At 53.0% G+C, this 14,675-nt stretch overlaps 1 protein-coding gene across 1 annotated transcript in view; it reads left to right on the forward strand.

Annotated features, from left to right (window-relative positions):
- Nucleotides 1-262: 262 nt before the first annotated feature.
- TRABD2B (TraB domain containing 2B) overlaps nucleotides 263-14,675 on the forward strand; it is a 214,080-nt gene continuing 199,667 nt past the window's right edge. The window contains exons 1-2 of the mRNA XM_049617216.1: nucleotides 263-749; nucleotides 2,793-3,353. Coding sequence (XP_049473173.1) covers nucleotides 648-749; nucleotides 2,793-3,353 — 663 coding nt within the window. The 5' untranslated portion in view covers nucleotides 263-647. The remainder of the gene's footprint in view (nucleotides 750-2,792; nucleotides 3,354-14,675) is intronic.

Below are 14,675 nucleotides of genomic sequence, written 5' to 3' on the forward strand. Positions count from 1 at the left end.
CCCCCGCCCCGGCGGCCCCAGCCCCCCGCCCGGCCCGGCTCCGCGCCGCTCTCCCGCCCTCCTCCCTCCCTCCCTCCCGGCCGCGGAGCAGCATGGCGGAGCCCGGGCAGCGGCCGCGCGGCCGCCCGCCGCCCCTCTGAGCCCGGCTCTGGGGCAGCCGGGCGCCCCAGACCTGACCCCCGCCCCGCCGCGCCCGCCGCCGCACTTGTCCCACCGCGCGCCCCCTGGAGCGCCGCGCACCCCTGGGACCCTTGCGCGCCCAGCTGCCCGCATAACTCGGGACCCCGCGCGCCCTGGGAGCCCGGTACCGCCCCGGGACCCCGCGCGCCCCTGGACCGCGACGCAGCTCCGGGACGTCGGCGCGCCCCAGGACCCGCGCGCTCTCAGAACCCCGGGCTGCGCCAACGGGGCTGCGCGCCTGGGGAGGGGCCCGCCCCAGAGGGTCCCCCTCTTCCAGCAGACGGAGCCCCGCCCCAGAGGGACCCCCGGGTCCGGCAGGGACACCCCGCCCCGCCCCAGAGGGCTCCCAGCATCCCGCCGCTGGAGCCCCGCGCCCCAGAGGAACCTCCGTGCCCAGCTGGGGGCTCTCCGCCCCGCTGAGAGGGCGCCGCCCGGGAGGGTCCCCGCGCCCCGCGGGCCCCGGCAGGATGCACGCCGCCCTGGCGGGGCCGCTGCTCGCCGCCCTCCTCGCCACCGCCCGCGCCCGCCCGCAGCCCCCGGACGGAGGACAGTGCCGGCCGCCCGGATCGGTGAGCGAGCGCCTGCCCGGCCACTCTCCCGGCCGTCCGGCCACTCCAGCCCGTGGGGACGAGGGTTCGGGGGTCCTGCCTTCCGCACCCAGCTCAGCCCACCCGCTCCACCTCCGCCCGCCGGGCGCTGCCTCGGGCGCCCTTCCCTGCCTCCTGCCGCCCGGGCTCCAGCTCCGTGCCGGGAGCCGAGATGGGGCGCTCCCTTTCCAGCTCCCTCTCCGCACGCTGACGCTCTCGGGCTCTCCTCGACTTTCGGTCCTGCTTGGACGTTTCCTCCCTGTGCCCCTTTGACTCGCTTCTTTCTTACTTTATCCGTTGTTTACCCTTCTGGTTGCTCTCTGCCCACTCCTGACCGTGTTTCTCCCATTCCTTGCTCTACTCTGCTCTGACTTACATCAGACCTTTCCGCTCTCCCATTCCCACTCTGTCCCCCTTACAGACAGGCTTCCCTCTCCCCTGTCCTCCCACTCTGACCTAAAGCAAGCTTTCTCCCTGGTGCTGGTTCCCACCTCTCTCTCCCTCTCCAGCCCAGGCCCCCGGCACCCAATCCTCCAACTGCCCCCATTTCACAAAAAGGGGGAAGATTCCAGAGGAGAGGAAAAGGAAGTGCCAGGGCAAGCTGGCCTAATATCTCCTTGGGGGTTGAATAATTACTGGTTCTCCTAATTTTCCTTCCCAACTACAGAATCCCTTGATTTCTCTCAGCATCCCTCCCTCAAAGTGTAAATTAATGCATGGAAAATAACCCTTAATTGGAGGCCAGTGACTAGGAAGAGGTTGTATAGGGTCCTCACTCACTGCCCAGTTAGCAGGGAGTTAGTTGACCTTGGGCAAGGTGCACCTCTGCTGTCCTGACTTGTGTGGGAACGGGGAGGTCAGAGCTAGTCTAGCTCCAGTCTGCTGGGATCCACGATTTTTGGTTGTTCGGAAAAAAAAAAAAAAAAAAAAAAAGGTACTATTCCCCCACTCACCCCATCACACACTTTTCATTTGTGCTAGAAGCAGGCAGAAAAGTTTTGAGTTGACCTCAAGTTTGCAGGTGGTCAGTGGGCAGTCCAGGGGCTTTTCTGGATGGGAAATGACTGCCTGAGAGAAATGATAGTCCCTTTCTCATGCCCCTTAACCCCTGGTCCTCAGCTAGATCTGGAGAAAGGATCCCTGTCTCCATGCCCCTCTTTGCCCCTGTGCACACTCCTGATCAGAGCTTCTGTCTGAGAAGATGCCCGAGAGTGGGGGGGTGGAGGCCAGGTACAGCATTTTAGGGGAGGAGCCTGAAGCACATTTCTTGGGATGAATTCTAGGGAATCTTCCCCTCCCAAATCAGGGCCTTGTGACTTTACTTAGGCTGCAGCTTATAAAGCACTTTCTCATCTGCAGTGGAGCAGAGTAGCCGACACCCCAGACCTGCCCTCCAACAAGAAAACCTTATCCACCCCAATGAATGGGAAGTAGCTGTTTAAATAGGTGTGCTATTTTTAATAGGTGTTCTGCTTTCAAAGTGCTCTTGGCATGTATCTTCTAATGGTTGGGTTTAAAAGTTATATGACTTCCTCCCTTCTTGCCAGAGCAGGACTCTTGGTCCCCCTTTCCCCACCCTCCACATGAAACACCACCGGTGAAGGTTTGGCTTGGCTGAGCATGAATATTCTCAGGTGCTGTGGCAGTCCTTGGCACTCAAGGGGGAAAGCTAATCATAACGAGAGAGCTTCCTTCGTTGTCTCCTTCCTCTGTGCCTGGTGCTGCTCTTAGGGCTTACTCACATATACTGTGTCTTTTCATCCTCCCTGGGGTAGCTGCTCTCACCCCCAGTTCACAGATGGGGAAACCGAGTCTTGGGAAGTAGAACAGCATGCTTAAGATGATCCAGCTAGACAGGTTTTGAATCTGGGTCTTTCAGCTTCCACAGCCCTTGCTCTTTCCCATGGCCCCATGTAGGCCTCTGCCTTCCACCCCACCTCCACCTGCCTCTGTCTGTGCAACCCCTGGTTTACTCCCCTGCCATTAGCCTCACTGCCTGCCTTGTCCTCCCCCCCTCCCCTGCAGCAGAGGGAGCTGAACTCTTTCCTGTGGACTATTCGGCGTGACCCCCCCGCTTACCTGTTCGGCACCATCCACGTCCCCTACACCCGCGTCTGGGACTTCATCCCGGACAACTCGAAGGCAGCCTTCCAGGCCAGCGCTCGTGTCTACTTCGAACTGGACCTGACGGACCCCTACACCATCTCAGCCCTGGCCAGCTGCCAGCTGCTGCCACACGGGGAGAACCTGCAGGACGTGCTGCCTCGGGAGCTCTACTGGCGTCTGAAGCGCCACCTGGACTACGTGAAGCTGATGATGCCCTCGTGGATGACACCAGCACAGCGGGGCAAGGGGCTGTACGCGGACTACCTGTTTAACGCCATCGCGGGCAACTGGGAGCGCAAGAGGCCCGTGTGGGTGATGCTCATGGTGAACTCGCTCACGGAGACTGACGTGCGCTCCCGAGGTGTGCCCGTCCTGGACCTCTACCTGGCCCAGCAGGCCGAGAAGATGAGGAAGAGCACCGGGGCCGTGGAGCGGGTAGAGGAGCAGTGCCACCCGCTTAATGGGCTCAACTTCTCCCAGGTAGGCACTTGGCTTTCCCCGGCCCCCAGAAGCGGCCAGCCCCTTTGTCCTCTTCTCCCATTGCCTTCCTCCTGCTGTAGCCGGAGCCTTGGCCTTCTTCCAATGGGAGAGGCTCTTTCGGGCTGCGAGGCAGCTCTCTGGCTGCTTTCGGGGTGGGTTGAGGGCAAACTGGTGTGTGCTAGAGTTAGGGATGAGCGTTTGGGTGTTTGCTTCTCTCTCAGTGGTGCTACCTGTTGGGGATATACACTCCCCACTTGCTGTGCTTGCCTGAGCAGAAAGAATTTTCCCGGGAACATCAGAGTGAGGAAAACAAAAAGAGTGAGTTGCGGGTTTGCGTCCAGCTTTCCCGAGGCCCTGGGGTCTCCAGAACAGGAGGCTGTCCTGAAGCTGTTGTGTGGGCACCACCCCCCCAGGCAGCAGCGTGCATGTGCAGAGTAAGAGTCATGGTTCCTGCGGCTTTGCAGGCAGGGGAGGTGCAGTGGACCTGGTGTCTGTGTGACTCTGGCTTGTTGCTGTTGAAGGTTAAACACTACTGAATTACCCAGGCCTTTGCATTGCTCTAGGCGGCCCTCGGACCTCCTCCCTAGGCCTGGAGGAAGTCAACAAGGATAGTTTTGGGGTTAATAATTTCAGAGAAATGTGTTCACTTAAAGGTTGACCGTTCTGATTTCTGAACCTCAAGAATGGGGGCAGGGAGAAGAGAAGAGCTTAGGAGGTTTAAAGTCTCTGGCTGCCAGAGACCTGATCCAGCAAAATGTCATGAAAAGCCCCATCTCCATGGGCAGAGGTCACTTGCAACTCACTGGCCCCAAACTCAACTCTGAGACCCTGGGAACAATGAGTTCACATCTGTGCCTTGAGAACAGGCTGTCAATCCTGAGATCCGGGATCTGAGTCAGGGCCGGTGGCTCCTGCAAGGAGGCCCCAAAACAAGGCATGGGCCAATGCCCTGGGTGAGGTGTGGCCCCCAAGATGTGTTCCTCCATTAAGGAGACAGCCTCATAATTTGGCCAGGCTAGAAACTCCACCACTGGGACCAGACCTGCTTGCTGCTCCCGAGATGTTGCAGACTCTTCACCAGGGAAACAGCGGCAGAAACTGATCCCCCTTTGGAGATCTTCTGGCCTTTGTTTTTCCAGGGGAAATGCAATATTGTCCCCGGGGAGGTAAGAAGCCAGATTGATTTGCCGGCCAAATGAAAGGCGGGTTTGTCGGTTCCCCTGCTGGCTCTCCCATAATTGTGGAGTCCTTACCCAGAGGGCCCCGGTGGCAGGAATATTGGGGCAGTTAGTCACGCCCCGCAGGGTTCTGACTACGCCTGACTCCTTCTCCACGGGGGAAAATCCTGTGCATTCTCTGGCCCGGGAGCTGAATCCTCTGAACATACCGGCTCTCTCCCTCTGAAGTGACTTTTCCCTTGCCAGCCTCGGGAGCTGATATTATCTGTATCGGGCTCCCTAGCGCTCACCGCCCATCTCATTTTAGAGGCAGGTTTGTGGGAGGCCTCTCTGTTCAGAGACCTCACGTCTGGCCTGGATATCTTTTTTAGGCCGGGGAGGTGGGGCGTCCAGCATCACTGTCCGCACCCTCTTTGTACCCGACCACAGAGGAATCCGAGGAGAGCTGGAGCGAGCACACAAACCCTCTGGTTAAACAGCCCCTGGCTTTAATCTGTCTCTCTTAAAACAACAAAACTATCTTTCTTCGGCGTCTGGAAACACTGCTGCTCAACCAAATGACGGCTTTTGGTAGGTTGAAAACATTTGCTGGAAAGTGTGTGAAGTTATGTTTTAGGAAAAGTTCCTGAGAGCCATTTATCGGCCAGCAAGGAGCCCGCTGACAGTCTCCAAAGCCCATGTTTGAAGATCAAACGGACTCAAATCTCTGGTTTCAAAAATGCACGCACCCCATCACCAGCCTGGGCCCGCTCTTAAAATTGTTCTTGGGTCCAGCTCCTCAAGAGGGCTGCAGGAAGCAAGTCCAGAACAAAAGAGAACAGGACTCCTCTTGGTTCCCTAATCTGTACACCCTTCACCACCTGCCAGAGCGTCCAACCTCGCCAATTTGTCCTGTTATCATTTTGGAGCGAGGTGATGAAATCTCTCCTCCATCCCTGTGGGCAGCTGTGGGCTAACTGGGAAAGGAGGGATTCCAGAGCCTGGGTGGATGGGGGTGTTAAGGGTCCTCAACCCCAAAGTCAGAAATGAACAGCCTTCTCAGTAAAATCGTATGTGCGCGTGCACAGTTTGATATGAACATCTGTGATGCATTATTGTACCGAAATATCTGTTAAGTGCATCAGATTTTTATTTTTTCTTTCCTCTCAGCATTACTGTTATTGCAAAATATTTGGTGGTGGGGGGGGGGGAACAAGGAGAGAGGAAGGCGGGAAAAAGAAATCTTAAAAGAGCCTTTTTGTGAAGCGCTGGGATTTTAGTTTTAATTTTAGTATTTCTCAAATGTTTGTATTTTCTTCTAGGCAGAAATACCACATTTTTCCTTGCTAAGTGAAGAAAGAAAGCGTACATTTTCAGACTCCATGGGTGGGAGGAGCCAATGAAAAAGTCTCTGGTCTCTGATCTCTGTATAAACAGAGAGTGTGGGACCCAGCATCAACATGGGCTTGCGGCGTGGCCTTGGGCAAGTCCGTTCCCCTCTCCAGGCCTTGTTTTTCCTGTCTGTGAAATGAGATGCCGGGATTAGGTCATTATTCAAGCCCCTTCCAGTCCTGACATTTCAAGCGACAGTTATAATCAATTCCACGTGCCAGGCACCCTGCCCGTAGGAGGCATGCTTTTCCATTTTGTTGGGTGCTCTCCCAGGTGAGCATTCAGAAGGGCTGGATGACCTGCCCAAGGTCATGTGGCTCATAAGGAACAGCCACTCTACCTGCCCCTAAATGAAGTGTTCGTGTTGACTAGGTATTTCTTGTCCTGCAATTCTTCCTTCAGTCCTTTCTGCTGTTTCTTTCTCTCCATTAGGACCTGAGGGCTTAAAATTTTACTTCTTGAAGAATTTATAATTACAGAGAAGGTATTTCCTTTGGCCGTGGGGCTTGTGAGAGGATGCTAAAGGCCCTGATGTGTTACAGACGGCTCACACAGTGGCTGAGAGCAGACTTCTAGGTTTCAGTCCCTGCTCTGAATCTAAAGCCAGTGACTTGTGTATAACTTCGTGTTCCCATCTATCAAATGGGGCAGTAGTGACCAGCCTTTCACAATTGAGATGGTTTTGTGAGGATATGAGAAGACACTCCTTGTGGGAGGTTAGAGAGAGTATAAAATGACTACCTCGATGTAGGTTCTGTGCTTGGAAAACTGTTCAGGCTGGCTCCAGGACAGGGGGAGAGGAAGGTTGCATGGGAAGCCTCATCTCTGCTCTGTTGGCACCTTTTCCCATCAGCCGTGTCCACTGTCCATCCCTTGTAGAACAACGCAAAGCTGGAGTGAGATGGTGGCGGCCCCTGTCCTCAGGGACCTGGGGATGCCTGAGCCTTGAGCCAAGATCTTGTGACAATCTTGGGACCTGCAGATTTCAATCGGCTCTGTTGGCTGCCTCCCGGGACTGGCACTGGCTGCCACCAACAGCTGACCTGATTAGGAGACGCCCTTCTCCCTCTAGGGGGCGTCAGTCCTCCCCCACCCAGACTGGTGGAGTCACTGGCTGAGAATACCTTGAAGTCCTGTACTTCCCGAGGAATAATATAGCAAGGACCCTGCCACCATTCTGTACTTCGCCGCGTTTTAACAAACATGCCAATATTAGCCACTCAATGTGTGTAAAGCTTGAGCACTTGGGCACAGCCACTGAGGGCATCCAAAATGTTTGTAAAATACTGCAGCCCCCTCAGTGGGGAGTTAGAAACCACAAAACCATCACTGATTGAGCTCTGTCTCCACACAGGGCACTGCATAAAACCTCACAACGACCTCGCCTTTAATCCTCACAGAGATGTGACAAGTCATATCATCATATCTGTTACAGACAATAAAAAAGTTGTCGCGTGGCTGTGATTACACAGCTAGGCCAGTGGAACCAGGATTCCAACTCAGGTGTGTCTGACGCTAAAGCCCCAGCTTTTCAGACATCTTAAAGATGAATTCATTTTTGTTCTTAATAGTGAGATGACATTATCTGGTGACGTGCGTGTGCGCACGCGTGTGTTGGAGTTGGAGATCATCTTTTTTTGCTAAAAAAATGAAATGAAATAAAATATGATAGAGATCATTGAAAAGTGCTGAAATTGATTTGACTTGTAAGTTGGATCTGAAGGTGATTCTAAAATAGGAGTTGCCAAAGACATTCTGGGTACCAGTTGCTTCCTTGGAATGATGGGCCCCTAACATTGGCTAAGCCAGCACAGTTAAATAAAGAAACGTCTCCTTTTAGTCACAGTGCCTGTATATATATCCTGAGGGGCCAGCACGTATTATTAGGTGCTCAATAAATATTCGGGGAATGAATGAATGAATGAATGGAGACTGTATAACTAGAGAAACCACCATATGACCATCCCTGTTTCCCTTCTGCCATCCAGCACTGTGGAATGAATGAATGAATGAATGGAGACTGTGTAAGCCACAGTGAAGAACCTCCTCCTTGAACTTTAATAGCTCTAATAGCTTTAATAGTGCATTCCTACAGGGACACAAAATGTCGACATCAAGTGGGTAGGTAGTTCACAAGCAGACCCTAGCCCTGACCCCATTCCTACCTTACCTGTGACTTTGGGCTAGTTCTTACCTTCTCTGGGCCTCGATTGCTCCCTCTGTCCCTCGAGTGTTAGCTGGATGATTTCCAGGGTCGACCCAGTTCTGACTTCTGTGGTGCTCATCTATGACCCCCGTATCTTAAAGGCCCTGGGCCACCCTGAGATTTTGAGCCTGGAAAGGGCTGACAGTCTGGTCTTCAGCAGGCCGCTGCTGATACCTAATTCTCTGGAAGCCTGTTGGTTCCAGTGGGTAATCCTACTGCCTCCCACTGCCAGTCTGTGGAGCAGAGAGCGCAGCCTGCCGTGGCACAGCCCCTGGACACCTGCACGGTCTTGGAGCCTCTCCTTCATTAGGGTTCCTCTCCCTCACTCGCTTCCTCATTCAGCCAGAATGCCCTACTGTGTTGGGCCAGTGCAGTGCTGGGGGCAGACCTGGGAATGGCCTAGTTTTTACCTGCAGAGGGTTCGCTGCCCCACCAGGGAGAGTGGCTATTATTAGTCCTATTTTGCAGCCATAGCAACCCAGGCATGGATCTCGTGCATCAGTCCCTCCTGTGACCTGATTCTCCACCCTCAGACTCTGTCTTTCCTTTCTCTTCCTGTTGTATGCCCCCATCTTTCAGCATCCGGCTCTCATTTCCCATCCTCCAGAAATGGCCATTCTCAAGCCCTGCCACCCTCCCTGGGCCTCCATGGCAGCCACAGCAGCACCCACTGTGGCCCCTGGAGCCATAGCACTGGTCCCTGCTCATGGCCTCCTGTCAGATCTACGTGCCCTCCCCAGAGTGAAGGGAACAGACACCTCCCTTCGCCTCCGGACCATGCTGAGCCTTCTTGTCCCCAGAAGTTTACTCCAGAGAGTGCGAACCCCTCAGTCAATATCGGATCAGGGCAAGTTGGCCTTGTCTGCACCATGTAACTCCAGATCCTAGACTGAGAAACAAGGTTCTCCTGGCCCCGCCTCCACCCCGTGCTTCTGTAGGCTGCCATGCCCTCTGTGTCTCTCACAGGAGCCCTGTGGTTGGGAGCTGTTCAGCAAATGTCTGTCTCATGGTATGGGAGACCCTCTGGGGAACCCCAGCATTGACCCCTAGGCATGTGTATTCTCAGATTCTTTGTGTGCACCGAGAGCTGTTTGCAAAGAACCCCTGCTGGCTCCACAGTCTCTATTCCCTCTCTCTGACCTGGTTAACTCAGACTTTAATATTGAATATATTTTTCCAACATATGGGGGGAGGAAAACAAACTCAGAAGCAGACACACAGGATGGCTTAGGTACGGCCATCAAAGGAGAAGGAGGCCATAAAGCCAGAGGTGACCACGATGTCATGAAATATTCTAGTCTCAGAATCAGAAGCTCACAGCATGAAGTCTTCCACACTTCCACGCTCTTCGAATCATAAGCCAGGACTCAGAGGCTCAGGGAATCTAAGAATGGTGAAATCTTAGAACATTAGGCTCAGATGCATTTTTCGACTCGAAGAATCTTCACATCATGAAATTCTAGCCTCTTAGCTTTGAAGAATTTTCAGCTCATAGACACAGACTTTTAAAATCTTGGAGTCGGAAGGGACCAGTCCTCAAGAATTCCAAAAAGCCCCATCGGCAAACACGTTGATCTCGTTCCGACGACCCGCCAGCCCATCTCAGGCCAAAGGGAGAGAGCCTGAGCAGGGAAGCACTTTGTGACAGAGATAAAAATGGGAGTGTGCCTTTGTTAATAGTTCCCATTTGCACATCTCTCAAAGCTAGGAAGAGGTCGCCTGGTAATGCAGCTTTCCTCGGGAGGAAACTGAAGAATGTGAGGAGCGCGGCGGCTGGCAGGCCAGGCCGCCGCCCTTCTTCCCTCCTGAGTTTGCCTCTAAGTAGTATCCACTTCACTCCTTTTATCCCCCATCGCTGGCTCTCTGTCCGCCTACTTAATCCACAGGCAGCTGGTGGCCCAGCCTTCGGTTGTGCTAAGTGGCTGCCAAGCCGTCTCGCCGAGCAGCTCCTCCAGGATCCTTTTAAATCTCCGCAATATATCCGCTGGAACACAGAACTGTTGCCCCAAGCTTGGAAACGCTGTTGCTTTGCTGAGCCCCCTCCCTCTCCAGGAATTTCCTTCCTTTCTCTTCTATTTCTGAATCCTAGGAGATTTCCAAGGCTCAGCTCAAAGCTGTGCCTCCTCCAGGAAGTCTTCCCAGAATGCTCCTAAATCTAATCTGCTTGGGAAGACTTGGTCCCTGCTTTCCCTGATGGCCCAGCCACATATGTTCTTTCCCTCTGTGGAATTTTTTTTTTAATTTTTTTTTTACATTTTATTTATTTTTGAGAGAGAGAGAGAGAGCACGCGCACAAGTGGGGGAGGGACAGAGAGAGGGAGACACAGAATCCGAAGCAGGCTCCAGGCTCCGAGCTGTCAGCACAGAGCCTGATGCGGGGCTCCAACCCACGAACCATGAGATGATGACCTGAGCCTAAGTCAGTTGCTTAACCGACTGAGCCACCCAGGCACCCCAGTGGAATTGTTTTTATGACATTTTATGATATTCTTTCAGTGCTTCTGTATTTTACCTAATATTATAAAAATGACTGAGATAGTCTTTTCTTTTCTTTCCCAATAGACCCTGATTCAAAATCTAGCTCCAGATATGTTCACAGTTGATTACAAACTTAGGTGGAATGTGCTCCAGTTTTAAAGTTGGGGCTTTGTGATGTGTTCTGTGGCTGGGGTATTGGCAGCTCTGGATGCTAAAAAGGGGCCACATCTTGGCCTCTGTATGCACAGAAAGCCCTCAGACGTCCTGCCTGTCGCAGCAGATGAGTGCACTGTTGCTGGCCCATTTGGTTAGGACGCTGTGACATCCATGGGCCCTGTTGGATTTCTCTCTCCATCCTGGAACACTTTGTTGTCTTCTCTTTCTCATCTGTTATTTGCAAACAAAGGCCTCCTTTTTCCCTCTTCTTTACCACCCAGAGCACCCGTGAATCTCTGCAGGCTCACTCACCACCCTCCTGCTTTATTTTCATTTCAACGTGTTTAATTTAACCCCCGACTTGCTACTTTGGTTTTGGGCCCCAATGATGCTGACCTGTTCTAGTTCTTCCTCCTTCCCTCCCGCAGGCACAGTCCTTGGTTGTGCCTCCATACATTTCCTTGTGCCAGTCCCTACCTGAGAGCCCTTCCCAGTTTTTATTGTTTGGCTAACTCACACTCCTCTGAAGTGGTAAGGATTCCTGAGGGCAGTCATTTTAAAAGTCTGGACTCTTTAGATGCCGCTGTATAGCCAGACTTTTATCCTTGGTCACCAGGTTGGACTGTACCCTATGGGCAGATGAGACCTGATCATAACTCAGCAGTTTGAATTTGGGTGCAGTGATGGACCTAAATCCAAAGCTTTCAGCATTGCGGGTCTTATTTAATTAATTAATTAATTAATCAATGTATTTATTTATTTATTATTGAGGTATGATTGACGTCACATTCAGGTATACAATGTACTGATTCAATATTTGTATATATTGCAAAATAACATTGTGTTTTAAAAGGATTGGTGGATGTCTTAGTCTGCTGACTGCTGTAATAACAAACTACCATAGACAGAGCGGCTCATACAACAGAAATTTATTTTCTGATAGTTCTGGAGGCTAGAAGTCCGAGATTAGGGTGGGAAAGGTGAAAAGAGAGAGTGAGTGAGAGAGAGAGAGAGAGAGAGAGATGAATTGAGTTGGAAAGTGGGAAAGAGATAGCTTTCCGTGTCTCTTCATAAGGGTGCTAATCCTGTCACGAGGACCCCACCTTCATGGCCTCTTCTAAACCTAATTATCTCATAAAATCTCCATCTCCAAATACCATCATTGTGAGAGTTAGGGCTTCAGCATATGAATTGGGGATGAGGGGGACACATTCAGTCTCTAACAGTGGGTGAGTTGCACCTTTGCTGCCCTGAGTGCCTGACTACTCTTGAAAAGAGCCAGGTCGCCAGACCAGGCCTGTGCAAGTCAGAGCCCTGGGCCATCCCCGGCGACAGCCTGGGACCTTAGAACGTGTGCAGTGTCTGCGGTGGAGGCACCTGTGATAGAGTCTGTGTTCCCCCCCCACCTCCAGTGGGGGGAGGGGGGGTCTGCCAGCTTTCAGATCAGTACCTGACCACTACCTCCCTCCCCTGCAGGCAGTGCAAATATCCCTCTGCCCTGTGTGCTGAAACCTTGACACCCTTTATTCTCCGGGTTCACTCTTTTCTTGCCATTGGGTCGGAAGGGCAAGGGGAAGCCTTAAAATTTACTTTTCATTTGCTCTTAAGTTGTGAGCCTGTGCTTTTTTTGTCTAAAGCTTTCTCCCCACCTCCCTCATTCAGAGGAACATCCTGGTCTGATTCTGCCTTTAGAAACAAGAATTAGTCTTTATGTATATGGCACAGACTGGGCTCAGGAACCCCCGCCACTGCAAAGCTTCCAGGCATTGGCCCAGGACAGCTCAGGGCTCCTGCAGGGTCCAGGATCACTGTGCTTCTAGAGAGTGTCAGTAACCTTGGACTAGTTACATGACCTTTCTGTGCCTCAGTCTCCTCATCAGTCAACTTCATCCAGCTGCTGTGAGGATTTGTGGATTGGTGTAAAGCACTGTAGTGCCATACCAGACACAAAACCTGTTCTTTGTAAACACTAGCTCATGCTTATTATTGGATTTTTAAATTAACATCATTACACAATTTTTCAAGAAATGCTTTGTAGTTCCCACTTTGTGCCAGACATGGGGGTATGTGCTGGAGATCGAAATGTGAGCAAGAATGATGATGCTGCCCCCCCCCTCCCCCCCCTCCCCCCCCGCCCCCGACGCCGGCTGCTTGCTTTCTGAGTGGGGAGGAGGTGTAGGGGGAGGAGGTTCAGGGAGGCCAGGGCAGGTAAGGCGGTGTGGGGAACACAGAAGACTGCGCAGTTCTCAGTCCTGGGCAGACCTGGGAAGGCTTCCTGGAGGAGCCTAGATCTGAAGGAGTAAAAAGTCAGCAGGCGGGCATTTGGGGTGCTAGGCTCTGGAGACGGGCGGGGCCTACACGGGGCGGGGGGCAGGCGCTGGCTGTGTGTCTGGGGCTGTCTGCAGTGCAGCATGGCCCTTCTGCGTGGGCTGTGGTCACACGAGGCCGAGTGAAACAGCCTGCCTGAGGTATGCCCACCTCGGCCGCACCCCGGCGCCCCTCGGGGCCAGGACCCAGCCAGGCCCGCTTTGCCCGGTCCCGCGGCCACCTCTCGGGACGATTCCGGGAGCGCGCAAGTGCAAGTTTCCTAAAAGCGTGGGAGCGCGGGAAGGGCGGAGGAGGGTGGGTCCGGGCGCCACCACGCCCGCCCCTTGGCCTGCAGGGCCACCGCAGCGGGTGGCACCGGCACCTCCGGGCGAGCCGCGCCCGCCCCCTGCCCGGGAAGCCGCAGGGCAAAGATAAAAGGCGAGGCCTTTTTTGTTTCCGCTGCTTCTGTTTAAGGGACTTACCTGCTTCCTCCCTATTAAGGTTATTTAAAGCTTCCTGGCCAGTTTTATCTCCTAGGGACTTAACGCGCCTGCTAGGCCGTTGGTAATTCAAACCTCCGTCCCATTTTAAAGCCCTTTTTGAAAAGGAAGATGCGGCAGAGAAAGCCTTTTGGAAATCTCTCTGGCTTAGCACACAGGGTTTCCATTTCTTGAACTGCTCAGCCTTGAGGTTGAGACAAGACAAGAGCGTCATTGGCAGTGGTAATTCAACCATTTGCGCCGCGCTTTGCAATTTCCAGTCTTTTACCTGCATTACCGCCCTTCCTCCCCTCCCCCACGAGGACACCTACTAGGGGCCTACTTCAGTTTCCTGTCCTTGCCTCCGATTTTGGACTTCCAGTGCTCCCCTCCCCCTCCATCTCCAGCTGGGTGGCTGTAAACATCCATTGGCTTAGGAGACATTTTCCAGCCGGAGACACTCTACTGGGGCTGAGAAAGCTTGAAGAGCTGTGGATTGGTCACAGGAAGGGTTAACTGAGACACTTCAGGACCTCAGTGCTAATGATGCTTGGTCATTGTGCTTGACCTTGACTGAGATGTTTCATTGACCCAGCGAGACATAGCTCCCGGGTTTAGGCGTGCTGGTTGTCTTGCAGGTGATTTTATATTATTCTGATTCCATCAGTAGAGTTTTGGCCGGACGGTGGGTGAGAAAGGAGTGCAGGATTTTTGATGGAGATGATGCAGATTAAACAGGATCAGGGCCCTGGAGATGGGAGTGGAAAAAGCCATGCAGGGGAAGGAGACCCTTAAGCGAAAGTGCCAGGATGGGAACATGCAGCGGGTATGCAAAGAAAAGTGTTTCTACTCCTCCCTCCACTGACTTTTTCCTTCCTTTTCCTAATCAAGATCCCAAGAGAGCCATTGTTATTTAGTGCCTAATATGTGCTGGGCCTCTGGTTTATCACAGTAAACTCCTAAAACAATCCTGAAAGGCAAGTATTATTTTCTCCAATTTTGAGGAAATTGAAGCTAAGTACTTTGTGCAAAATGGTGGAACCAGGATTTCTACTTAGATCTTCTGATAGACGAGCAGAGAGACTGGACTGGAGTTGGAATTCCCACTCCATTACTTTGGCTAGATGACTGGGGTGTGTTTTCACAT

This window comes from Panthera uncia (genome assembly GCF_023721935.1).
Source record: "Panthera uncia isolate 11264 chromosome C1 unlocalized genomic scaffold, Puncia_PCG_1.0 HiC_scaffold_4, whole genome shotgun sequence".
Classification (NCBI taxonomy): domain Eukaryota; kingdom Metazoa; phylum Chordata; class Mammalia; order Carnivora; family Felidae; genus Panthera; species Panthera uncia.